This window comes from Emiliania huxleyi (assembly GCF_000372725.1).
Source record: "Emiliania huxleyi CCMP1516 unplaced genomic scaffold EMIHUscaffold_36, whole genome shotgun sequence".
NCBI classification, from domain to species: domain Eukaryota; phylum Haptophyta; order Isochrysidales; family Noelaerhabdaceae; genus Emiliania; species Emiliania huxleyi.
The window spans coordinates 416,957-441,322 of record NW_005199274.1 but is presented as its reverse complement, the minus strand read 5'-3'; the positions used below and the strand labels follow the sequence as shown (position 1 = coordinate 441,322).

Below are 24,366 nucleotides of genomic sequence, written 5' to 3'. Positions count from 1 at the left end.
TCCTCCCAGCCGCCCATTTACCCGGGGCGCCGCCCCCCCTGCCCCCGCCGCCTTTCCTTCCGCCGGCTAGTGTGCCCCCGGCACGAGTTTCGGCGCCACCCGAAACCAGGGAGGGAGTCCTTTGGAGCGTGGCAAGGGGGGCCATCCCCCGCCCTCCCCGGTCAGGGGGCTGGAAGTCCCCCCCCCCCCCCCCCCCTCTGACCCGCCTCCCCCTCTGGTTGCCCTCCAGGCTTGTGCCATGTCGCTCTCCTCGCCGTCACCGCCCGCGTGGCTGCGCGCTGCGAGGCACAGCGCGCGCCGGCCACCCCTCGCGGTCGAGATGCGCCGAGGTTGAGCCGAGATTGCAACCTCGCGTAGGAGCACGACGAGCTCTCCTCCCTCTGGGCGCCCGCCATCGACCGCGGGCCTGCACATCTCCCCCGTATCTCCCCGTATCTCCCCGGCTCTCCCCCTCTCTCAGGCGCCCGCCATCGACCGCGGACTAGTGCCGCAGACTCTGCAGACCATGCAAACGCCGTCGCTCGGCTCGGCGGTCGCGTCTCGCCTCTTCCCGCTCGGCCCGCACGCCCGCCGCCCCCGCGCCTGCCACCCTTACCTCCCCAGCGGCCCTGCCGCCTCACCACCGCCCCTTGTCTTGACGCGCAGTGGCGCGGAGCCCGACCGCATCGGCGGCGAAGATGCTTGCGCCGACCACGCTCTCCGTGCTCAAGACCATCTGGCCCAGCACGCCCGTGAACAACACCGCCCCCGCCGCCGCGGCGGGGGACGCAGCCGCCGCGTAGGCTTTGGCCGCTGCGTCGGGCTGGTGAAGGGATAAGGGGGGGTGGGGGGGGGGCTGCGGCGCCGCGCAACCCGCCCACAAGGGAGCGGCGTGGAGCCGGCGCGCAGGTGTGCAATTAGCCTGGCCGTGGGGAGTCTCTGGGGCGACACGCGAGCACGGTAGGATAGAGGACACCGCTCGCTGTGCACACCAGTGGCAGTGGGTCGTGCGCCGATCAGGCTCGCCATGGTGTGCCGTCTCTAGTCTCTCGTGCATGGAGTCTAGTCGTGTGTTGTGACGATTGAGTCGCTGTGAGCGCCGCTGGGCAGAGCAATGTGTCTCAGATATCTCTAGGTTTTACGTCGTGTGCTCTCTAAACTACTAAAGTTCCTTGTGTGTTGTGAGTCGTGTTTTGCGTGCGTGCACATATTACTTTCGAACACTCCTGTCTCTGAAGACTGAACACACATGACACACAACGTCACAGTGTACACAGATGTGAGCGCGAGCACAAAATAAAAAAAGCACACGAGCCACGACCCACAGAGGAGTCGAGCGAAGTGGAGACTGATTGATGATGCACCGTCGACTTAGTTAGGGAGCGAGCGGTTCAGCTGCTGGGCGGGCTCTTTTCCGAGGCGCGAGGGTGGGGTGCTCACGCGAAAAAGGAATCGACGCGATGTGCAAAGCATTACAAGAAGGGGAGAAAGAAGATGAGAGACGCCAGTGGCGATAAGGCAGAGACTGCGCAGACGAGAGCAGGGCAGACTCGGGGACGGGGGAGCCGGAGCAGACGGCATCAGCCGCTGAGGGAACGTTGGGAAGAGGCACGAGGAGGGCGGCGTCCTCAACCGACTATGGGCAGCCTATGGAGGGCCAGTCGCCAGACGACGCAGAAGACGGGGAGGCGGAGCAAACGCGCAGGGCGAGAGCAGACGAGGGAGGGAGCAGGACTTTGCGGAGATCAGCAGGAGGATGTACGAAGAGATTAGGAGTCAGAGGAGCAGCAGCGCAGCAGGGACCCGAGCAGGGACCATGTGGAAGACGGCTATAGTGTGCTAGTCCCCCATCGGGACGACCCCGGCTAGTCGCCGACCACACCCACAAAGAACCCTGCACAAAGATCGCACGGGCGGGGACCTGTTCCTTTTTACCCATCTCACAGTAGAGTTGTCCGTTTTTCTTTATTTCCAACTCTTTGTTTATTTATTTGCTCTGCTGTGCTTCTCGCTCGTGCGTCCTTGGAAGTTGTGCTGACCTCCTTTCACCTCCTGCTCTCCTATGCCACGTGGTTGTGTGTGTTTGGATTTCTATGTTTGCGATTTGGATTTTGGATTTTCCACTACACTTTGTTTATTTATTTAGAGGACGGTGGTTTCGACGGAGTCGAGACGACACACTCACACAGCGTGTGAGTGTCTCTCTCTGTGTGTGTCGTCACAGTGAGTAATTTAAAGATATAGCCTCCAGCGGGGACCAGGCTCTCCACGCACGGGCGCCGCGGTCAAGCCAGTGGTCAGTACTGAGCAGCTCACTGGTCGCTCAGGTCCAGAGCTCCCAGTACGCAGAGCACAATGCCAGACTCTCCCCGCAGTGACACCGACAACCGACACACGGCAGCAAACGCCAAACCCCGCCTCGACTCTCCTCACGATCAGTGCCTGGTCACGCGTCTCGGCGTTGCGATCGCGTGCCACTGGCCCCGCTCACGCGGCCCGGCCTAGCGCAGTGAGGACTCGGAGCGTCATGAGAGTGCTCTCGAGTTGGCGAGGCTGGGGCGCAACACGCCTGGCAGCGACGCTACCGGGGCCTCCTCACGGTCTTGTGCTGGCCGCGAGGAGCTGCTGGATTTCTGGGAGAGCTAGAGCCGGAGTGCTGCCGTCAAAAAGCACGTTCGGGTCCAGCTCATAGTCAGCAAGCAGCTTCGAGATGGCGGCCATGCTGAGGGTGCTCGGGGCCTTATCGTCGGCCGCGCCTTCCTGCTGCGCAAGGAGGCCACGGAAGAGGTCCTCGGACAGCCGCTCCGCCTGCGATTGGCATCGGGTGAGAGGTGAGGAGAGGTGGCAGGAGGAGAGGCAGCAGCGAGTGCGCCTCTGGCTTCTCGACGAGGGGATTCGTCGCAAAAAATCGCAGCGTCTCGCGTAGGTGCAGCAGGTCGGTCGGCTCGGTCCTCTGGTCCTTTCGCTTGCTCTGCATCCGCCGGATGGCCTCCACCACCTCGTCGGCCTTGAGATCGTCCCGGTTGATCCGCAGCAGCAGCTTGTTGAAGTCGTGGCTGTCGAGGAGTGAGTCGCCATCCGAGTCGCACGCAAACCACGCCTCGCGAATCCGCTGTGCCTCCGCCTCTGGGAGCTGCGGCACCAGCTCGGCAGTCGTGGGGGTCGCGTCCACCGCGGGCACCGCCTTTGGCTGCTTCTTCGCCTTAGACATGCTCAATGGAGTTCGTTACGCGCGGGATACATTTTTTCGATTTTCAATACCAAACAACTCTAACACTCACACGTCATTTGGGGCCTGGAGCCCTGTTCACGCGCGCGGGCAAACGTTGCAATTGGCGGCCGCGCTATCAACGCGCGGATTCCCCCCGGCGTTGGCCGGGATGCACAAGCACAAGTCGTGCCGCGGCTTGGCGAGCCCTCCGCTGCGGACTGCGGAGGGTGAGGCAGACACGGAAGGGGGGATCTCTCCAAGGGATGGCATGCCCACGCCACGGACACGCTACGTCGACTTCTACGGCGCGTCCCACGGGCCCGAGAGGCGGGCGGACCACGCTCCAGCCTCGCAAGGGCGGAGGCGGAGGTTGAGCGCCTCCGGGAGGAGCTCAAGATGTACCAGGAGAGGGAGCATGACGTGCCAGGGCGTGCCGAGAGCCCGCCTAGATGCGCATGCACATGCACATGTACATGTAGCACGACTCGCTGGCCGAGGGGCGGCGCCACCAGTTTTTTCAGGCGCCGTCTTTCCATCCTGGCTTCCCTTGTTTCTTTCGCTCCACTGCGCCGTCTTGTACTTGGAGCACTTGGAGTGCGGTCAGCAGCCTCGTACCTCTTTGATTTCTTTCTGCCTAGCACGCCAACATTATCGGTTTTTTGTGCTACTCGCTCGTCTCTGGGCCCGGGCTCCTAGCCGGATAGGGGGTCTGTCCACACTGGCTGGCCCCTCCCAGATAGGTAGGTAGGTTGGTCTTGTTTCGCCCAAAAGGGCCCTGCAATAGGTAGGTAGCCCTATTTTCATCAAATTTTGGCTTCGCTGCGCGGCCTGGGGATAGGTAGGTAGGTAGGGCGTTTTGGCGCGAGTCAGTGCAGACAGACCCCCTATCCGGCTAGGAGCCGGAACCCTGCTTCTTTTTTTTACCCATCACTGTTGCCCTCGCCACCCGCTCGCTACTGCCCTCCCCCCCACCTCCTCCACACTGCCGCCGCCGTCACTCACGCCGCCGCCGCCCCCCACCTCCCCCACACCTCCGCCAACCTCCACGCTGCCTTTCCCGCCGCAACCCTCTCCTTCGCCGCCCCTCGCCCCCACCGCCCTCCTCCTCCACCCCTCGCCCTCCCCCCCGCCCTACCGAACCACCCACCGCCCGCCCATGCCGCCCCTCGCCCTCCCGCCGCCCTCCCCCCTTCCCGCCCCCCGCCTTTGCCATCCCCCATCTGTGCATTCCACTCCGTTCGCTCCCTCCCGCCGTTCTCCCGCCGCCCTCCCCCCTTCCCGCCCTCCGCCTTTGCCATCCCCCATCTGTGCATTCCACTCCGTTCGCTACCCTCCGTCGACTGGCATCTCCTCATTATCACGCGCCAAGTGGGAGGGAAGTGGACGGGGCCCTGAGCCGACCTAGCCCTAAACGGAATGGGGCGCCCAACACGTGCCGGATTACTGTGCCTTCCCCGCGCGTGAAGGGTCGGTGCGTGTCGTGACCTCCTGGAACACCCGTACCCCCGCACCATCTCCGTGCGTCCGTCGCTTGGTTCCACGATGGTCTTCATAGTAGACCGGAGGCCGCTACGACGCCTTTTCACACTCGCCACAAGGGGCTGCATACCGTATTAACGACTAGCCTGAGCGTTAACCGCTTGGTGTTGCGTCTTTCCAAAAAAAGTCGCTTAGCGTGCAGTGTGGGCCACTGTCTGTGATCGCTGTCCATGCGCGGGCCCAAACCCCAAAGAAAGAAAGATAAGCCACACGCGAAGAAGTGCGTCCCCCCCCCCCCCCCCTCCACTCCCCCGTGGTACTCTGTGCTCACTGCTGCATGCCCATTGGCGTTGCGTTCGCACTCGCTATGCGCGCTGAGCCGCCTCCACCGCCATCCTGGCGGCCGCCGCCTTGGCCCTCGCAGCGGCAGTGGCCGCGCGCCTCTCCTTGGCAGCGGCCAGTTTCGCCTCGGCCGCCGCCGCTTCGGCCGCCGCCGCCGCCACCGCCGCCGCTGCCGCCGCCGCCGCCGCCTCAGTCACCGCTTCCTCCTCTGCGGCAGCCTCGTCCTCCGCCTCCGCCGCCTCCTCCGCCGCCTCCGCCTCCTCGGCCAAGCGAGCCGCCTCGGCCACCTCTGCCGACGCCGCTGCCTGGCTCTCCGGCGTGATGCCAAGCCGCATCCTCTCCTCGGTGAGCGTCTCGAGAAGCCGGAGAAGCCTCTCCTCCTCGGCCTTCTTCGCCGCCTCGGCTGCGTCTGCCTCCGACGGCGCCTCGGCAAGCTCCTCGGGCTCCTGCGACGGCCCAGCTCCGCCCGCCCCGCCGCCCTTCTTCTTCTTCTTGCCCTTCTTGCCCTTGGCGCGCTTCTCCGCCTCGACCTCCGCCAGCAGCTCCTCGGCGTGCCGCGCCGCCTCCTTCTCCTCCGCCGCCCTCTGCGCCGCCCTCTCCGCCGCTCCCGCGGCCCACGCCGCCTCCTCCGCCGCCTTCTCCGCCGCCTTCTCGGTCGCCGCATGCTCCGCGAGGGCGCGCACGCACTCGGTGTGGCCCTGCTCCTTGGCAAGCTGCAGCGCGGTCTTGCCGTCCGTAGTGCACAGCGTCACGTCTGCGCCCGCCCGCAGCAGGCAGAGAAGGACGGCGGGGTGGCCGTAGAAAGCGGCACGAATCAGCGCGGTGTAGCCGGCGTTGGACTGAAGTTCGATCGCCGCGCCGTGCCGGATCAGCGCGTCGACCACTTTCTCGTGGCCACCGCTAGCGGCGGCCATCAGCGCGGTGCCACCATTGCTGTTCTGCAACAAGACATCCGCACCGCGCTGGAGCAGCGCCTCGGCCAGCCCCTCGTGGCCCTGGGCCATTGCGAGCATCAGCAGCGTCACGCCGCTCACACGAACCCCGTCCGCAAAGACGTACTCGCTCGTCGCATTCACCCGCCCGCCGCCGTCGAGCCACGCCAGCACCGCCTCCTCATCGCCTCGCTCAGCCGCGTGCGCAACCTGTTCTGGCACCGCACCGCTGCTCGGCTTGGCCTCCAAGCCACCCTCGCCGCTCGGAGCAGAGGCCGCGGCACTCGCACCCACCGCCGCGCCTGCGCCGCCTGCCTCGGCCGACGGCGCCTTGCTCCGGCGCCCAGCCACCTCCCCGAGGTATGTCTTGAAGGCCTGGACGCACTCGGCGTGGCCCTTCTGCTTGGCCCACTGCAGCGCCGTCCTGCCCGCCGCGTCGCGCAACGTCATGTCTGCTCCCGCCCGAAGAAGGCGGAGCACGACGGCGGGGCGGTTGAAGAAGGCGGCGTGCACCAGCGCGGTGTCACCGTTTCTCTTGTTCTGCAGGTCGATCTCCGCGCCACGCCGCAGGAGCAAATCGACCACCCGCTCTTTGCCGCCCTGGGCAGCCGCTGCCAGCGCCGACCAGGCGGCGGAGTCCTGTGGATTCAACTCCGCTCCGTGCTGCAGCAGCATCTCCACCATTCGCTCGCATCCGCAGCAGGCTGCAGCGCTGAGCGCAGTGGAGCCGCGACTGGTATGCAGGTTGATGTCTGCGCCACGCTTCAGGAGGAGCTCGACAATCTGCACGTGCTCTTTGCGTGCGGCAATCATCAGCAGGGTGCATGGAACCGTACTGCCGCCGACCTCAGAGGGTCGCTCAGCGAGAGTGTCGGCCTTCCCGCCGTCATTCAGCCACGATCGCACTGGTCCCAAGCGGCCGTTCTCGGCCGCCTTGAGGACGTTCTTTGGGACTTCGCCACCCGGCGCGCTGTCAACAGACGGCGGCGGCGGCGTGCGGAGCGCGGCGTTGGCGCGGGAGCGAGACGCGGGCATATATTTGGGACTGAGGCCGGTAGATTTCTTTTTTGTCAAGAGCAAGGCCGGACTGGCGCGGACTAGCACACACTCCGGCACACTCTCAAAAGAAAGAGAGCTGCCCCCATGTTTGCCCGTCCGCGGCCGCCTCTGCCTCTCCCTCGATGTACATAGGTGTCTCTCGAGTCTCGTCGCAGTCAGTCCCTCGCTCGCCAACTCTCAACTCTCTCTCCAACTCTCGCCGCGACCTTCATGCGTGCGCCCTCGCGGTCGCCCCCCATCGTCGTTCCTTTTCCTGCCGCGTCATCCTCTCCCTCGAGCCTCGTCGCTCTCCTCGGCCTGGGCCGCCTGCTTTCTTTTTCCACCTGGAGCGCGATGTGGCGATGTCGTACACTGATCACTGTTCATGTGACTTAGACAAGACACTCAGCCAGCGGGCTGCCACACATCCGAGTGCGCGTACTGCACAAACCTACCTAATAGAGATAGAGTGTGGACAGCGGGCGAAGGCGACCCCGCTCGCAGCCCTGTTCGGTCACCGGGAGCCTCATTACGCGCGCCACCCTCCACGCGACGTCCGTTCGTCGTCGTCGACATGCACGGCGAACGATCTAATTGAGCGCGTCATCAGACGCTAGCTCCGGCGCGGCCTCGAACGCGCTCGTCGCGCACTCGAGTGGCTTCGCGAGAAGCTGCTCGACCGCGAGGGCCACCTGCACCGCGGAGCCTGCGCGGCCGAGGCAAGTAAGGTGAGGTAAACTTCTCAAGCACCAGTGTGGGGTACCGGTTGGCGTATCCTAAGGCAGCAGCCCCACAGCCCAGCTAGTGCGAGGCCCCACGGTCACCTGCGGCCACGCCCAGCTTGAGTAGGAGTTCCATCTCTGTGCACATGATCAGCGAGGCGCCCTCAATCTCCTCCTTGGTGAAGGTGGCGCGCACGGTCGCGCGCTTGGCAGGACCCAGGTGCACGAGAGCCGGGGAGTGCTCGAGCCAGACCGCCACCTCGAGCACGCTCCACTCAGCCGGCGACTTCTCGTCGAGCGACGGAAGAATGACCTCACGCTCCTCAGCCGTCTTTGCCGCCTCTGTTGCCTCGAGGTGACGCTCGGCGGTGCGGTAGCGAAAGAGGGCAACTCCGGTGAGTAGGGTGACCGCCCCACCGAGCACGCCGACAGTGGTGATCCACACTTCGTCCTCGGTGTCAGTCCTTCCGTAGTCGTCCACCGAGTGATAGACGGCAGGGACAAAGAGGACGGTCGCAAGCAGGCCCAGCTGGCGCATCAGCGAGTACAGGCGCGCCGTGCCGCGCTTGAACGCCTCTACCCTTGCCTCCTCCCCTGCGTGTGCAGAATATGCGTTCCGCCCCGAGATCACCGCGATGCAAACGATGTACCACCCGGTGATAATGTACCTGGACAGAAGCAAAGGTCCTCAACTGGGGTTCTAGGAGGCGCATCGAACAAGATCAACAGAATGTTGCATCGCATACGCGCACTCGTCGGCGATGCTCTTTTCATAGAAGCCAACTGGGGCGGGCGGTGCAATTGCGGGGTTATCACGGCAGTTTCAACTTTGCCCAGAGGGGGATTGGGCCAGGGGGCTTACAGGACACGCACCCGAGACCAAATCGGGGTTGACCGAGAGGTGCGCTGCGATCGCACCAGAGATGAGGAGGATGGAGGAGACCGTCGCCGACTCGTCTATGGCGTAGACCGGTTTCTTCCACTGCAGCTGCGGGGGCGGGGGGGGGGGGGGGGATGAAGAGGGTGAGGGTGATGTGGGGAAGGGGTCGGGGAGAGTTCATTAGTTGCTCACCTGAGTGGCGAGAGTGGCCGCAAACAGCGGCATCAGCATGAAGAACCCGACGAGTCGCGTTGGCGTCAACACGATCGTGAACTCGACCAACGGCGTCACCAGCATGCCGGTGGACGTGCGGGTCACGGGGTGTAGTTCGCCATAGCGGATGCGTGAGTCGCCGCCGAGACCGTCTAGGGTTCGCAGGAACGGTGGCCTGCGCAGGAAGCCACCCGTGTAGAAAAGGTCGAGAGTGGTGCTCGAGGCGCGTGCGACCTAGGACGGGCAAGGCAGGGTAGTCAACGAAATGGTAGGACAGGAGGCACAAAACCCTCGCTCTCCGCACCCAGCTTCCAGGTAGGCAGGAGCCCCACACATTCAGAGACTAGTTCAGAGAGCAAGGCCCGGCGCACCTCGCGACTCGGCCACGAGATCATGTCTGGTTGGGCGAAGCCCGTGAAGGATGGGTCGACGCACAGCATGTTGAAGGCGAGCTTCGAGTTGTTGAACTCCAAGTCGGAGGTGAGCCTAAGAGTAGAGGGAGGTGGTCTCGTGGAGCGTCCTGGCTGTTGGATACTGCCGATACACGTGTCTTCTCGAGTAGTCTGCACTCAGCATCTATGGGAGGCGGGCGTGAACTTGAGGCGCTCAGTCGAGAAGGGGAACCGAGAGTGCTGCGGCCGGTACGAGTACGAATCGCCCTTCAGCCTGATGTACTGCGAACGGAGAGGGAAGGGATCGCCCCCGAGGGGAGGCGGCAGCCAAGGGCGGGAGAGAGGGCGAGAAAGCGGACCTTGAGTTGGCCTTCAGGATCGTACTGCGGCGCCTGCTGCCCAGGCCCACGCACATTCTCATATTCGAGGCGGAAGACGTTGTCAAAATCGGCGGAAGTGAGGTCGCGGGCAGAGTCCAGCGCATTCCTGTTGCACCTGGGAGAGGGAGGGGTTGGGAGTGAAAGAGGAGAGAGGCGCAGGAGGGAGGTGATGAGCGGCTGGGCGGCGGGCGAAGCGGGTCCGGATGCACTCGAATGCGTGACGTTTGTCATCCCAATTTTCCGCGTCCGCGAAACTGGTGCCGTCCGGCCGATCCATCACAGCCTCCGGGTTTCGGTAGATGGCTCGGATGGCTTGCTCCCGCGACGTGTACGGGCGGGGCATGATCTCCCTGACATACAGCCGTCCCTCGAACTGCCATGACGAGGCATGTGGCGAGACGTCCTCGATGTTACCAATATACAGGCCGACCGAGAGCGCACGCACATTCACGTCGTTTGTAAGCTCGAGCGTCATCGTTTCATCTGTTCGTAGATCAAAGGAGTCGCTCGCGTCGTTGACGATGGCCTGAAAGGACGCCTCCAAGCTGGCCTCGGTGAGAGGATTCGAAGAGCTAGCTGCCACGTACAGGATCTCGCGCACGGCGGCCTCGTTTTTGGAGGCGGTCAGCGCCGGTGTGAAGCACATGTCGGAGTTAGCAGCGCACTCGCCATCGGTCACGTTGTAGACCGCGCCGTTCGACAGCACAAGCGGCACCTCCTTGTCGCCATTGGTAAAAGAAGCTGCGAGCAGCCACACGAGCATTCCCCGCAAGCACAAGACTCGAACCTGAGGCGATGAGCCGGCGAGGCGTCAGTCAGGCGTCAGGCGCAGCACAGAGCACGTGCACAGGGCGAAGCCGAGGGAGCGAGGCGCGAGCGGAGCCGTGCTGCGAGGGGCCGGACGGAACGACAAGGGGGCAAGCGAGGTGCCGTGGTGGTGTTTTGGTGGCGATGCAGATTAGAAGAGCTCCGACTGGAGCTTGACCGCTTGGGCGCAGCGGCAAGGTGTAGCGCGCGATTTCATCGGCAAGCGTGTCACGACCTTCGCGTGATCTCGAACACCTTCGTTTGCGAGTGCGTGTCTTTCAATGTGTGTCTTGAGCGGAGCACAAACTAGTTTGACAGGACCCTGGTAGTGCCTTCATCGCGTGCGCCGGCCTCGCCTGGTAACATCTCTCCCTGTCTCTCACAAACCACACATCTCGAGCACGAACGCACCCGCCCATCACCTAATCTTGAATCACTCTCTCCCTCGTCACTACGAGGCCGCAAAAAGGAATTCTCTTTTTCGCCTGGTTCAAGTGCAGGCGATGGCGATGCCGATGGCCGACGAACGACCCAACCGCGACCTCGCTCGCGCCGCCCCGTCTTCTAACCCAACCCGTCCCCTTCGGCATAACCTCTGCCACAACCGGGAGCGGCCAGGACTCATAGACTCGGTCGAGAGACCCCAGATTGGCACTCATGCCTCTCTGGACAGGGTGGCAGCCCGCCACAAGGACCCCAGGAATTGCGACTCGCCGCTTTCCTCCCGCTGTGATTCTGTGTGAGCTCTGTGTCTTGTTTTGCCAACAATACACCTAAAAATCACTAGCCGGAACCCTGCAACGGAGAAAAAAGAAAATAAGCTGGCTTCTCCGCGCGGGGGCCTGACGAGTACGAGCTTGCAGCGTCTCGCTCGACTCCCCAGCGATTTGGGCCGTCCACCCATGAACGAGGACGAGAAGCTGGCTGCGGCTCGCGCGCGAATTTTTGGGACGCGGCAGTACCGGCTTGCTCCAGCGCTCACCTTCGCCTTCCTGAGCTGCTATATGTGGTACGTGCGTCCACTATGACCGCATGTGTACCGTTCCGTCGCGTGACTCGCCGACGCTGCACAGGTATGTCTACTACGTGGAGCGTCCTAACAACGAGCGGCTCGCCGCATCCAACCCCGAGTTGTACGCGCTCCTCAACCCGGCGCAGCCGCCTCCTGGCGTCGTGAGCGTGCACGAAGCGAGTGGTCGGCAGTTGATGGCGGATGGGTCGATACGCAGACCGGACCGGTGAGGCTCTGGCAGAAAGACAAAGTACCTCTTCGAAGCTGTGCGCACGAAAACTCCGTCGTCTCAGCCATGTCAGTCGCCATGTCAGTCGTCTGTTCGCTGTTGTGTCGGTGCCCAGTGTGGAACTGCCACTTGCTGACAGGCGGCGCGGTGTGCGCCACCGACATGTATTTTGAGATCGGTGGCAGTAAACATGTGGGTTAGGCTCGAGCTGTCGAGTCTGAAGAGTTTGCACAGCCAGTGTGTAAAACCGATACAGCATACACGTGGCTACCGAGCCGTACACATGCTCACAGCTGAGCCACTGCGGAGAGAGACTCCACCGCCGCGCCGAGGGCGTTCATCCACTCCCGCTTCTGAGCGTCCGAGGACGCCTGTAGCCCGAGGAAGAGCCCGGCGCGCTCCATCTCAGGCGTCGAGACGGCGAACGCGTGCGCGCCAGGTCGCGAGCCCGCCAGGTCGCGCAGCCGCGTGCCGCGCGTCAGCTCCATCGACCCCTTGAGCTTGTAGTAGCCGCTGAACCAGTAGATGGTCTTGCCGTGCAGCGCGCACCAGCGCGCCGTCCAGCGCTCGCTCGAGTGGCGCAGCGCGCGCTTGTGCAGCCGCCCCGTCACCGTCGCCTGGTGGAAGACCGCGGGCAGCTTCCCCGCGACAGACGCGGTCAGCGGGTCCGAGTCGGCGAGCGGCCCGACCGGCTCCTCTGGCAGCGCCTCGCTGACGGCCCGGATCCACTCGGCGCGCACCTCGGCGGCGGGCGCCTGCAGCAGCAGCCCCGGCACGCCGGCACGCCTCAGCGCGGCGGTCGAGACGAGCAAGGTGAAGGGGTGCAGCGCCGCGTCCGCCGCGTCCTCCTGCTCGTACTCGCACACGCGCGAGCCCTCGACGAGCTCGAGCTGCCCCTTTGGAACCTCGCTCCCCTTGAACCAGTAGATGGTGCGCCCCTGCAGCACGATCCACCGCCTCTGCCACCGGTCGCTCGCCTGCAAAACCAGATTCCCCGAGATGGCCCGAGATGATCCGAGATGTCCGACTTGCGCCACCGGCGGCGCGCCTTGCCGGGCTTGCCCGAGAGCGAGCGCTTGGTCAGCTCGCCCTGCATGCGCAGCATATGCGACGGCTCGCACGCCTCCGACGCCGAGGCCTTTGCGGAGAGGGGAGGGAGGCGGTGTGGGCGGCCGTGAGCGTTGCAGTCGTGAGGGGAGGTGGCGGTGCAGCGCGAGGCAGAGGAGAGTTGGCATCTCTGGGTGAGGACTGCGCCTTGTCGATGAGCGTCTGCGTCGCCTCCTCGCTGTCGTGGCTCATGATCGACCTCCACCGCTCCGCCGCGCCGAGCAGCTCGACGAACTTCGTGCAGTCCTTGGGCGCGTCGGCGGCGCGGACGGCCAGGTTGGCCGGCGGAAGCTCGACCTCCTCGCCCCGGTCAGATGGGTCGGCGAGGGAGACGGTGAAGCGCCCCGTCGCCTGGGCAGGGGGGGTGGCGAGGCTGTGGCGAGGGTGTGGCGAGGGTGTGGCGAGGGTGTGGCGAGGGTGTGTCGCCTCGCTGAAGCGCTTCGCGACGCCCTTCCTGCCGTTGAGCTCGGGCCGCGAGACGACGCCGTCGATGGAGACCCGGTGCCCCGCACGCAGCTCGGTGACGCCAAAGTCCCGGCCGCCCGTCATCACCACCGACAGCCGTGGCGACCACTCTTGCTCCCACTCGACGGAGCGCGCGTCGACGCCGGTGCAGAGGAGGCGTCCCGCAGAGGTGAAGACGAGCGCCTGCCGGTGCGACACCTTGAGGCAGCGGCCAAGCGAGACCTTGCCGGTGTACTCGTCGCGCCGCACGACCGCCGCCATCATCACCAGCTCGTGCGGCTTGAGCACGTGACGAAACTGGCGCCGGCTCGCCATCACCGCCCGGAAGCGAAACTGGCGCTGGCTCGCCTGCCCGCGCTGGGCCAGCAGCATCGCGGAGCGCCACAGCTTGCGGGCTGAGCGGCCTCGGGCTAGCCTCTGGATGTAGAGCGCCGCCAGCTGCCGGTCGCGCGCCTCGCGCCGCTGCTTGGTTTCCCTCCCGGCCATGCGCCCGCGGGCTAGCCTCTGCACGAAGAGCGCCGCCAGCTGCCGATCGCGCGCCTCCCGGCGTCGGTCGGCTTCTCCCGCGGCCATGCGCCTCCGGGCCGCCGCCTGCACCGCCCGGGAGGCTGCCGCGCGCTGGTCGAGCAGCGCCTGTCTCTGGCCCAGCGCGGCCCTGCGCCGCGCGTACCGCTGGACGGACACCGCGGCAACGGCTCGCAGCTCCTCGCGCCGCGCCTCCGCCCGGGCCGCGCGCTGCGAGCCTGCGCGTTTGCGGCGAATCATGGCCTGGATGGCGGTGGCGCGGCCAGTGCGCAGACTCGCAGCCTCGGCGCGCAGCAGCTCGAGCGCGCCGTCACGCAGGAAGGCCTTTGTGTGCCCGAGGCGCCACATCGCCGCCGGGAGCCGCTCGAGGACCGCCTCCGCCCGCTCCCGTGGCGGGAGAGGCGCGGCGTGCGGCGCGAGCAGCGCACAGTCAGCCCAGACCTCGGCGAAGTCGGTGCGGACGGGGAAGCCCTCGCGCCGGATGCGGACCGTCTCCAGCACGCCGAGCGAGCGCAGCTGCGCGAGCACGAGGGCGGAGTCGAAGTCGGCGGCGGCCTGGGCGCTGTTCGGCTTGAGACAGCGCACAAAGTGCGGCGTGCCGCTCTGGAGCGTCTCGAGCAGCGCGTTGGCCTGGCTACGGAAGGTGGAGGAGATGCCAAAGCTGCCGCGGATCTTGGCGGTGGTCGCGGACGCCGCGTTGGAGTTGGAGCGCGCACGGAACCAGCGCGGCGTCGCCGGGGCGGGCATCGTCGTGTCGAGCACAACCCGCGCGTAGCCGGCGAGCCGCGGCAGCAGGCTGTGGAGGTCGCCGTGCAGCGCCTCGACATTCTTCTCGACGAAGCGGCGCGAGTCGTAAGAGATGCCGCCTGCAAAGTGCCGCACAACAAAGACCCGCTCGCCGTCCTCCTTGGCCGAGAGCCGCTTTGGCTTGCCGACGTGGCGCGACTGCCCGTGGTGGCGGAAGACCTCGAGCGCAAAGTTGTCGGATGAGCCGCGCTCGCCGAGCAGGCCCTGCTCCTCGAGGAGGGGGAGCAGGCCGCACGGCGCCGCAGACAGCAGGGCGAGGACGGCGTCGTTGGACGTGTAGGAGACGGCGGCGGCGTCGATGCCCTCCGCCTTGTAGAGGGCTGCCTCGCGCTCGAAGACGTGCGTGTTGAAGAGGCGCTGCAGCAGCTCGTTGGCCTACGTCATGCATGCAGCTGAGTACAAGACAGTTGTCGTGCATGCAGCGGAATACAAGACAGTTGTCTGCTACACGTTCCGCATCTAGGCTCGTCGTTACATAGTTGATGAGCAGCTGCTCGAGCGAGTTGGAGCCGACGTCCTCGAAGCCGTAGATGTCGAGCAGCATGAGGGAGCGCGCCTCCTCACCGCCTTTGGCGGGCGGGTCGAGGTGCGCGTTGAGCCGCGCGACGAGGAAGTCGAACACGTGCTGGTAGAGGTGGCGCGTCAGCGCGTCGCGCGCCTCGGCCGCTTCCCACGCAGCGAGCGGGATCGAGTGAATCGAGCCGCGCCCGGCCGCCGCCCTGTGCGTGCGCTGGGTGAGGGCTGTCTCCAGCAGGCCCGCCTCGATGCCGAGCGCCGCCGCCGCCCGCTCGAGCGGCGCCGACTCGTCGACCACCGAACCGCCCTGGTCACCGCCCTGGTCGGCAGCGGCGAAGCGCACGTTGCCGAGCTCGAGCAGGCCGAGGAGCGTGCTCCACACGCCGGCGATGTCATCGGCGGAGAAGCCGAGCGCCGACAGCGCCGCCTCCACCGCGGCCAACTTCGAGGCGTCAGCGTTGGCGGCCGAGGCGGCCGAGGCGCCGCCCTCCTCTGCGGAGGCCTCTGCTGCGGCCTCTGTTGCGGCATTCAGCATCGTGAATGAGGCGGGGTCCAGCCCCTTCGCCTCGAGGAGCCAGTAGAAGATGTGGAAGGAGCGTTCGCCATGGGCGTGCGTCGCGACGCGCGAGCGCTCGAGCAGCAGCGTCTTGATGCGGCAGCCGGCGACGACGCCGCTCGCGCCGCTGCGCGCCACACGGAGGCAAGTGAGCTTGCCGAAGCGGCTCGAGTTGTCGTTGCGCACAGTGCGCGCGTTGCCAAACGCCTCGAGCACGCAAGCCGTGTCGAGCACGGCCGCCTCAAGCCTCGCCACCTCCTCCTCGCGCTTGGCGCCAGTGCCCGCACCCGGCGCGGTGCTTGCAGCGGCGTTTGCCGCCACTCTGCACTCTGCACTGCAGCGGCTCACGTACCGCAGCACCTGACGGCACGCCTCCGTCTTGCCGGCTCCGGACTCACCGTTCACGATGATTGCCACGTCCGCGCCGGCAGAGGTGGCGCTTTGCCAGGCTCGCTCTGCCACAGCAAAGATGTGCGGGGCAGGAGAGGATGAGTTTGCGGCAGCGGCCACGGCGGAGGTCCATCCGGGGAGGGCGTGCAGGCGAGGGATGTTCTCGAATGGGTTGACGGACAGGAGCACCTCGCCAGCCCACGTGTAGATGGCGCCCCTGCCGAAGCGGCGGCGCAGCAGCTCCAGGAGCGGCGCCTCGTGGAGATCGCTCATGAAAGTTGGGTCATCCCAGTCGTCGTCGTGGGACGGGTTGTGCCGCGCTGTCTTGGCCAGCCCGACGCTCATCGTCTGCCCGCATGCGAGACGGACGGTGGCCGTCTCGTCTCTCGTTTCCAAATGGTCGGCGAGAACCCACGCCTCCCGCCCGCTTTCGTGCACCCACAGCCTTGAGACAGGAGATGTGACTGACGAGCGACTCGAGGCGGGCGTCGATTCGAATGACGAGCGACGCCAGGGGAGGGCTCGCATATCGATTCGGAGTCGCCGAACTCAGGCGGCAGTCCGCGATTTCTTTTTTGGAGTGTGAAGGCTTTGGGCACACTTCTTCAAGGCGCGCACACGCACACGCACACGCACACACGCACACGCACACGCACACGCACACACACGCATACCTTCCCTATGAGCATGCACTGTCCCTGGCTACGACCTACATCTCCCAACCCACCCATGCACCAAAAACAACAAGTGTCGGGGTTGCGACGAGTACCCTCCTCAGCCGGCGCTCGTGCGAGAGAAGCCCTCTCACTCTCCGAGCCCAGCGTCATGACCGGGCACATCTTCCGTCGGTTCCTCTTCCGTCGGTAGCACACCCTGCAGCTTGGCCGCCGCGGCTGTGAGTGTGGCGTCCCATCAAAGCTTGTGCGGCTCGTAGCCCTCACTCGCGTAGCTGCTGAGGTAGGCGCCGAGCACGAGCGCAACTGTCCACAGAGCCGCGCCCAGCTCGGACTCGTCGCCGACCACCGCCATGCGCGGCCCTCGGCTGCCCGCTCGGGCCTCCCGAGGGGCGTGCCGCTCACGAAACGTGCCGCTCGACGCCTCGCCCTCCCTCGGAAAGTGCAGCGGGCGGGCCAGCCCGTGGCGGCGCACATATTCGTCATGCACCAATGCAGCCTCCTCCTCGGTCGCATGCGAGCCGAGCGAGATCTTTTTGCTGCCGACGCTGAACTGAACTCTCCACTTGCGCGAGTCCTTGCGCCAACGCACGCCCGGAAACCGGGTGTACTTGCCTGCAGAGAGTGCTGCGGCCACTCCAGCGTTCATGCCGTAACCCACCTGCGCCTCCTCCAGTGTTGCCGCCTCGCCGCTGTCGACGAGCTTCTGCAGCGCTGCTGCGCGTCCGCGCTGGCCAGCTAGCTTCGATGCCTCCTCCAGCGTCGCCGCGTCACCGCTGTCGACGAGCTTTTGCAGTGCTGCCGCACGGCCTCTCTGAGAGTGCAACACTTGTGCCTCCTCCAACGTCGCCGCATCGCCGCGCTCCACCATGCCCTGGAGCGCAGCCTGATGACCGCTCCGCGAGAGAACCTGCTGCGCCTCCTCCAATGTCGCCGCCTCGCCGCTGTCGACGAGCTTCTGCAGCGAAGCTGCGAGTGCACGCTGGCCAGCTAGCTTCGATGCCTCCTCCAGCGTCGCCGCGTCACCGCTGTCGACGAGCTTTTGCAGTGCTGCCGCACGGCCTCTCTGAGAGTGCAACACTTGTGCCTCCTCCAGCGTCGCCGCATCGCCGCGCTCCACCATGCCCTGGAGCGCAGCCTGATGACCGCTCCGCGAGAGAACCTGCTGCGCCTCCTCCAATGTCGCCGCCTCGCCGCTGTCGACGAGCTTCTGCAGCGAAGCTGCGAGTGCACGCTGGCCAGCTAGCTTCGATGCCTCCTCCAGCGTCGCCGCTTCACCGCTGTCCACGAGCTTCTGCAGCGAAGCTGCGCGTGCGCGCTGGCCGGCGAGCTTCGATGCCTCGTCCAGTGTCGCCGCCTCCCCGCTATCCACGAGCTTCTGCAGCGACGCTGCGTGCCCTCTTTGCGAGAGCACCGTCTGCGCTTCGTCGAGTGTCGCCGCCTCACCGCGCTCGACGATGTTCTGAAGCGCCGCCCTGAGGGAGGGTGTAGAGGATGTAGAGTGTAGAGCGCTGTAGAGCTGTAGAGCTGGAGAGTGCTGTAGAGCTGTAGAGCTCTACATCCACCGCGTGACGAGGCGGGTGCGTTGTAGAGCGATGTAGAGGCGCTCTACAACGTGAAATCTCTACAACAAACTCTACATCATAAGCGGCGAACGAGGCACGGTCGCTCTCCGACATGAGGCGCGTTGCACTTACCAGTGCTGCCCTGGCCTTCTGTCTGCCCGCCCAATGGGTGGGAGGTGCCTCTGCTGCTGTGGCATGCCTCACGGCTGCGACTGGCCGGCGCCTCGGCGCGTCAGCTCGGCTTGGCGTAGCGATCGTGGCCAGCGCAACTCGCCTGGACTCAACGCTCAGCCAGGAGCTCCCGCACGCGCTGGCGCGAGTCATGGCGCATGCAACGCGTCTGAATGCTCGCCTCGCCTCGCGCAAATGCGACCGTCCTCGCAGCCGATAGTCCACCGCCTGCTAAAGAAGCACAGCGACGAATGCGGCACCGGCGACGCATGGCAGGCTGGTCATGACGCAGTTATAGGGTGTTGTGTGCCGTCAGAGTGACCGTCTCTGTGTGTCAGTGATAGTCAGGGCCGTCCATCAGAGCTCCAGTAAGCTCGGAGACACCCCATTAGTGCGACTCGACCTCTTTGAGTCACTGCCTTCCCGGCGGTTTGGCTGTAGAGCCTCTACAACAAACTCTACAGCAAAATCGCGCTCTACATCGCTCTACAACGCACCCGCCTCGTCACGCAGCCGATGTAGAGCTCTACAGCTCTACAGCGCTCCAGAGCGCTCTACATCTCTACAGCTCTACAGCGCTCTACACTCTACATCCTCTACACCCTCCCTCAGGCGCCGCCGCCAAGCCGAGCTGGCCGTCGGCGCGAGGGTCTCGACGCTGCTGCAGCGTCACCACAGACCGGCGAGGAGCCGCGAATAGCAGCGCGGCACCGAGAGCCAGCTTCGGTGTGTCGCGCGCAAAGAGAATGGCGGTTCCTTGGAGCAGGAATTGCAAAATCCATTCGTGTGGCGGGTGAACCCGTCCAGCCCCCCTCCGTTTCGCGATGCGCTCCCCACTCCCGTTCCCCTGTGTCCCTGATCGTCCTTCCAAGATCCTGCTCGTCGTGCAGGTGGGGACCTCGTCCTCCTCCCATCCCTCGTTTGGTTTGCAGGTTTTCTTTCTTTCTTTTTGCAGCTCCACGGCGATAAAATAAGAAGCCCGGGAAGTACCCAGTATCTCTTTCTTTGGCTCACGCCAGGGGCGTCGGCCGTACCCGCCGCGGAAACGCCCGTCCACCCGCTTCACGCGCTGTCCCACACACAAATGAAGGCGGTCGCGGTCGTGGTCGGCGGTGCCTGCGCAGCCTACCTCCTCTACCGCCGGAGCCTGCTCGCCTACGTGCACGGCGACGCGCGAGCCGAGGGCCACGATGAGGCTTACGCCGCCAAACCAGTCATTATCTTTTGCTCTCGCACGGTAAAGTCGGCAGATGCATCCAAGTACACGGAGACGTTTGCCAAATTCGCTGCCGAGGCGCAGGGAGGAGACTACGGCGTGCGTGCCTGCTTCTCCTTCATCGACAGGGACAAGCCCGACACGGTCGTTCAATTCCTCTGGTTTGACACCACGGAGGGCTTCATCAAGCTGATGAAGGAGAGCAAGCCTTGGTGAGACTGCCCCGCCCCCATGGCCGCTCAGGAGTAAACATCCTCAACAGCAGCAATCTCACCAGAGCACGCTGCCGGTAAATAGGTGTGATCTCACAGACTACTATTCTGGTAGCGCAGAGACGGACATCCAGCAGTTTTGGACCGGGAGCGTCACCGATGAGCTCAAAGCGGCGGCAGCCAAGGTGCCCAACGTCAAAACAGGTGCGCACTTTGGGCCGCGCGCTGACTCCTCGCACCGACGCCAGCACCCCTCCGCTAGGCTTTGGGTCGAGCATCCGCGGCTTCATCCGACCTCCTTCCAGCCCGGGCTTCAAGGCCGGGGCGCCCGTCATCTGGGTCTCGAAGCGAAAAATAAAGGATGGCAAGATGGCAGATAACATCAAGTACTGGGGCATTCTGTCCGAGATGCAGTACGTCAACGCGCCGGGGTGTGTCGCCACCATCGAAGTCACCGCCGACGACGCCCCCGACTACCTCTGGTCCTGCCGCATATTCACTGACTTTGACACTGGCTTTGCGAGTCGACCATCACAGCCGTCGCACTCGCACGCCCACGCCACTGAGCCGCCCCCCGCTGCCTGTGAGTAGGTTGCGCATTTTCCAATGACGTCGCCGTCCGTCCTGTACCACGGCCTCCGATACGTCCTCCCTACCTTCGATAGCGAGCCGTGGCCGTACTCGTACAGCTTCTCCACCCCAGAGTGGATGGAGAAGATTGTCAGGTACAACGACGGCAACAAGGCCTTCAACCAGTATCACTGGGCCAAGGGCCTGATCGGGCCAATGCCGGACTTTGCGAAGTAGGGGCGAGTGCCGCAATGTCTCGGGACCCTTTCGCCCTTGTATCCTTGCCTGTGGGGCTTTGTTTCTTTTTTCACGCCTGCGATGAGAGAGATTTCTGTCAAAAATCTCTCAACCGGGAGCCTCCCTCGCGGGAGTCGCTTTGAAACCCAAGAAGCAAGATGCAAGAAGAAATCTCGTATGTACCTGTGTTAGTGCCAGTGCGCAGAAAGAAAGAAAGAAAACGGACAGCCCAAGGGAGGGATGGGAGGACGGCACGCCGCCACCACACAGGGATTTTTCCACGGAATTCTTCTTCGCAGAGAGGCTCGTCTCAAGAATTCTTCTTCGCAGTGCATCTGCTTGCCGCGTCGCGTACTCTCTGTCCGACCTCTCTGTCCGACTCGCGGCTGTCTCGCTGTCGCGACATGCTCAAGAGAAGCATACCCGCCCGCCTTCGCGTTGCGGGCAGCAGGTCACTAGCAGCTAGGGCGCGACCGTCGCCGCTCCTGTCTGCTGCGCTGCTGCCGCGCGGCGGCTCGTCGCACTTGCTCGGTGCGCGGACGCTCCACGCGACTGCAGTTTCGCGGGCGCAAGACTATTATGACGTGCTCGGTCTGCCCAAGACGGCGAGCACGGGCGAGATCAAGCGAAAGTACTACGAGAAGGCAAAGCAGTACCACCCGGACACCAACAAGAACGACCCGGAGGCGGCCAAGAAGTTTGCAGCCGCGACAGAGGCCTACGAGGTCCAGAGCCCGCCCCCGGGGAAGCTGCGGCACGGCCGGTGCCCGCTGCGGCGACGGCCGCCAACGCGCTCGCGCCGCCCCGCGCCGTAGGTGCTGAGCGACGGCGAGAAGCGCAAGGCCTACGACACGTATGGCCACGCCGGACTCGGCGGCGGCGGCGGCGGCGGCGGCCCTGGGCAGGGGTTTGGCCAGGGCTTCCACCCTGGCGGCGGCGGCTTCCAGTGGCGGTCGGACAACCCGAACGTCGACCTCAACGACATCTTCGAGCAGCTCTTCGGCGGCCAGGGCCGGCGGCAGCGCGGGCCGCGCCGCGGGAGAGACGTGCAGACGCAGATTGTGCTCGATCTCGAGGAGGTTTCCGAGACACTTCCGAGACACTTCCGAGAGAGTTCCGAGAGAGTTCCGAGAGATTGCGCCGCGAGAGAGACGTGGCGAGAGATGTGCCACGCTGTGTGCCGCCCGCTGCTCCCACATCCCCACACGCTCTGTCAAGCCAAGTCACCAGCCACGTCGCCAGCCACACACCTTACCACCACACCGCCACACCACCACCACGGCCACCACGGCCACCACCGCCACACCGCCACCACACGACACCGTCCACACGACAGTCCACACGACACCGTCCACACGACACGCGCGCCCGCAGGTCGCGGTGGGAGTCGAGAAGTCGGTCTCGTGGCGGACGGCAGAGGGGACGGAGACGGCAGAGGTGCGGCTCTCCCGATGCGGGAGATGCGCCCCCGTACTCGAGCGGGCACTCGAGGGGGCACGTGCTCGGCTGCGTTCAGTCTCTGCTGCAGCCGCATGCGCTGTATGATACAGCCCTCGCCTCCACGCGACGCTCTCACGCGACGCTCTTGAGTATCGACCGCCCTCCACACTCCCGGTATGCTCATGCACTGGGTGCCGTCCTGCCCATGTCCGAGCCACGTCCCGCAGGTGCCTATCCCCGCGGGCGTGGACACGGGGATGAACCTCTGCGTGCGAGGCAAGGGGGAGGCGGGCGCCGCCGGGCCGGGAGACTTGTACATCGAGGTGCGAGAGGAGGCTGTCACGAGCTCGGCCGCCCCTCGGCTGCACCTCGGCCGCACTTCGGCCGCCCCTCGGCTGCACCTCGGCCGCACCTCGGCTGCACCTCGGCTGCACCTCGGCCGCCCCTACGGCTGCACCTCGGGGTGTCTAGGTGCGGGTGAGGGACCACGAGCTCTTCGTGCGGGATGGGTTCGACATCCACGTCATGGCGCGGGATGCCCCCCCGCACAGCCACCCGCACCACTCACACTCACTCACCCCACTCACCCCTCCGACGTTCCTACGGCCCTCGACACCAGCCCCCAAGAACTGCCTCTGGCACTGCCTCTCACCCACGCGCGGCTCCGCCCTTGACGCAGGTGCGCCTCACGCTGGCCGAGGCGGTGCTGGGCGGGCGGGTGGTCGTCCCGACGCTTGAGGGGCAGGCGGCCCCGCAGCTGCCGCCCGGCGCTGTCCATCCCCTCTCCAGGACGCGCCCATGACATTCCACGGAGCACGGTCTGCAGGCGGCCCTCAAGCTGCCGCCCGGTACGCAGCCGGGCGACCGGCGCGTGATGGAGGGGCGCGGCGTGCGGGCGAACTCTGGGCGCGGCCACCAGTGCGTGTCCGCTTCAGCGTCGACGTGTGCCGTCTGCGGGACCGCGCCTCTTGACGCGCCTGGCTGTGCGAACAGGTATGTCCACTTCAACGTCGACGTGCCAGTCAAGCCGACGGAGCGGCAAAAGGAGCTCATCCGTGAGTTCGGCGAGGAGCAGGTCATCAGCGACGACGACCGTGCCGACCGAAGGGATCGCGACGCCGGCCGCCGCGGCGGGCGACGTGGCTGGTCGTTTGGGTAGCGGCCGCGGCGGCTCGCGGTCCACGGGGGGAGGAGGGCAGCACGGCGGGCGGCGAGCAGCGCGCGCGCTCCGGGAGGAAGTCGCGCTGCGCGGCCCGCCTTCAGTCTATGGCGGGCTATATTGTATTTGGGACTGTGTCGCGCCGCGGACCGCGCCGCGCGCGACGGCAGAGCAGCTCTCAGCAGCGAGAATAGGTGTGTGCGCGCCTAAGCAACACTCTCTCACACAGAACTCAGAAGATGGAGTTCTCAGTACACAGTAGTTGATTTCCTAGTTGTGGGGGTGTCGATGGGTGAATGTCAATCCGCGCAACACTGTAAGAGATCAGAGAGCCACACGACCGCACGCAAACCCCGCGCCCTCCGGACGCGCGACGGCCCGCGCGCCCCGGGCCCCGGTCCGCCGGTGTGCGGTGAAAACCCCCATGCACCGTGAAAACTGAAGCAAGTTCTGAGCCACGAGGCTTAACGGGTCTAAGCGGTGTGACGCGTCACGCTGGGGTGCTTACGCGGTCTACGATCGGCGGGTCTTAGAGTATGCGGGCTAAGTCTCTCGGATCATCGAGGGCACTTGGAGCACTTTTGGAGTGCAGTCAGTAACCTCACATCCAGGGCCGGGGAGCTAAGAAGCGCGCCCAGCGAGCCGGATGATCGGCATCGGGCTACGGGCTAGAGAGCCCTGACCCCTAGCTAGGGGCGGGGGTGCGCGTTCGCAGGGAAAGGGCCGTAAAATAAACACGGGTCTCCGAGGGTTAGCACCGCGCTCCAGGTTTCCCCTAGCAGCAGAACGCCCCCTCTACTCGGAGCTAGTAAACACCAGACAAGGACACGCGACGACACACACTCCCCCTTGGCGACGGCGTCGCCATGGGGGAGTGTGTGTGCGTTGCCTCAAAACGAAATTTTCCTCGCCTCTGTGCCTCTGCGGCGCCGGGCATATACGTACGCAGCTTGCAGGCGGAAGCCGTTGCACAAGTGGCGTGCGTCGCAACTTTTGCGCACGGGGGCTGAGAGGAGGGTCGCGCACGCCACTTGTGGCTAGCTGGCTGGTCGCGCCACTCCATAGTCTCCACTGTAGTGTTGAGTTGTCACTGTCGCTCTCCGTACTCCGAAGCTCCGAGATGTTGCACGTTTGGGTGGA

At 65.3% G+C, this 24,366-nt stretch overlaps 7 protein-coding genes across 7 annotated transcripts in view; 3 read left to right on the top strand and 4 right to left on the bottom strand.

Moving 5' to 3' along the window:
* EMIHUDRAFT_435968 (hypothetical protein) overlaps positions 1 to 749 on the top strand; it is a 2,204-nt gene extending 1,455 nt beyond the window's left edge. The window contains exon 5 of the mRNA XM_005772395.1: positions 230 to 749. Within this exon, the coding sequence (XP_005772452.1) occupies positions 230 to 485 (256 nt within the window). The 3' untranslated portion in view covers positions 486 to 749. The remainder of the gene's footprint in view (positions 1 to 229) is intronic.
* A 4,285-nt stretch (positions 750 to 5,034) lies between these two features.
* On the bottom strand, positions 5,035 to 6,978 carry EMIHUDRAFT_208787 (hypothetical protein; the record flags this gene model as incomplete). The annotated part of the gene is made up of 3 exons (XM_005772394.1): positions 5,035 to 5,115; positions 5,299 to 5,583; positions 6,922 to 6,978. 3 exons carry the CDS (start codon positions 6,976 to 6,978, stop codon positions 5,035 to 5,037), a joined length of 423 nt encoding a protein of 140 aa, XP_005772451.1.
* Positions 6,979 to 7,571: 593 nt separating this feature from the next.
* On the bottom strand, positions 7,572 to 10,331 carry EMIHUDRAFT_208786 (hypothetical protein; the record flags this gene model as incomplete). The annotated part of the gene is made up of 8 exons (XM_005772393.1): positions 7,572 to 7,687; positions 7,806 to 8,297; positions 8,577 to 8,655; positions 8,776 to 9,030; positions 9,168 to 9,282; positions 9,421 to 9,470; positions 9,548 to 9,674; positions 9,778 to 10,331. The coding sequence occupies 8 exons, from the start codon at positions 10,329 to 10,331 to the stop codon at positions 7,572 to 7,574; spliced, it is 1,788 nt and encodes a 595-aa protein (XP_005772450.1).
* Positions 10,332 to 11,277: 946 nt separating this feature from the next.
* EMIHUDRAFT_208785 (hypothetical protein) lies at positions 11,278 to 11,617 on the top strand (the record flags this gene model as incomplete). Its single annotated transcript, XM_005772392.1, has 2 exons — positions 11,278 to 11,384; positions 11,449 to 11,617. The coding sequence occupies 2 exons, from the start codon at positions 11,278 to 11,280 to the stop codon at positions 11,615 to 11,617; spliced, it is 276 nt and encodes a 91-aa protein (XP_005772449.1).
* A 212-nt stretch (positions 11,618 to 11,829) lies between these two features.
* Positions 11,830 to 16,255, bottom strand: EMIHUDRAFT_427301 (hypothetical protein; the record flags this gene model as incomplete). Its single annotated transcript, XM_005772391.1, has 6 exons — positions 11,830 to 12,593; positions 12,665 to 12,754; positions 12,871 to 13,074; positions 13,150 to 14,895; positions 14,996 to 15,847; positions 15,914 to 16,255. The coding sequence occupies 6 exons, from the start codon at positions 16,253 to 16,255 to the stop codon at positions 11,904 to 11,906; spliced, it is 3,924 nt and encodes a 1,307-aa protein (XP_005772448.1). The 3' UTR covers positions 11,830 to 11,903.
* A 639-nt stretch (positions 16,256 to 16,894) lies between these two features.
* Positions 16,895 to 18,545, bottom strand: EMIHUDRAFT_102030 (hypothetical protein; the record flags this gene model as incomplete). The annotated part of the gene is made up of 2 exons (XM_005772390.1): positions 16,895 to 18,131; positions 18,502 to 18,545. 2 exons carry the CDS (start codon positions 18,543 to 18,545, stop codon positions 16,895 to 16,897), a joined length of 1,281 nt encoding a protein of 426 aa, XP_005772447.1.
* A 931-nt stretch (positions 18,546 to 19,476) lies between these two features.
* Positions 19,477 to 23,226, top strand: EMIHUDRAFT_102029 (DnaJ, heat shock 40 kDa protein; the record flags this gene model as incomplete). The annotated part of the gene is made up of 11 exons (XM_005772389.1): positions 19,477 to 19,820; positions 19,906 to 20,024; positions 20,083 to 20,270; positions 20,412 to 20,623; positions 21,079 to 21,352; positions 21,443 to 21,706; positions 22,002 to 22,064; positions 22,295 to 22,390; positions 22,747 to 22,839; positions 22,894 to 22,985; positions 23,061 to 23,226. 11 exons carry the CDS (start codon positions 19,477 to 19,479, stop codon positions 23,224 to 23,226), a joined length of 1,911 nt encoding a protein of 636 aa, XP_005772446.1.
* Between the last annotated feature and the right edge of the window lie 1,140 nt (positions 23,227 to 24,366).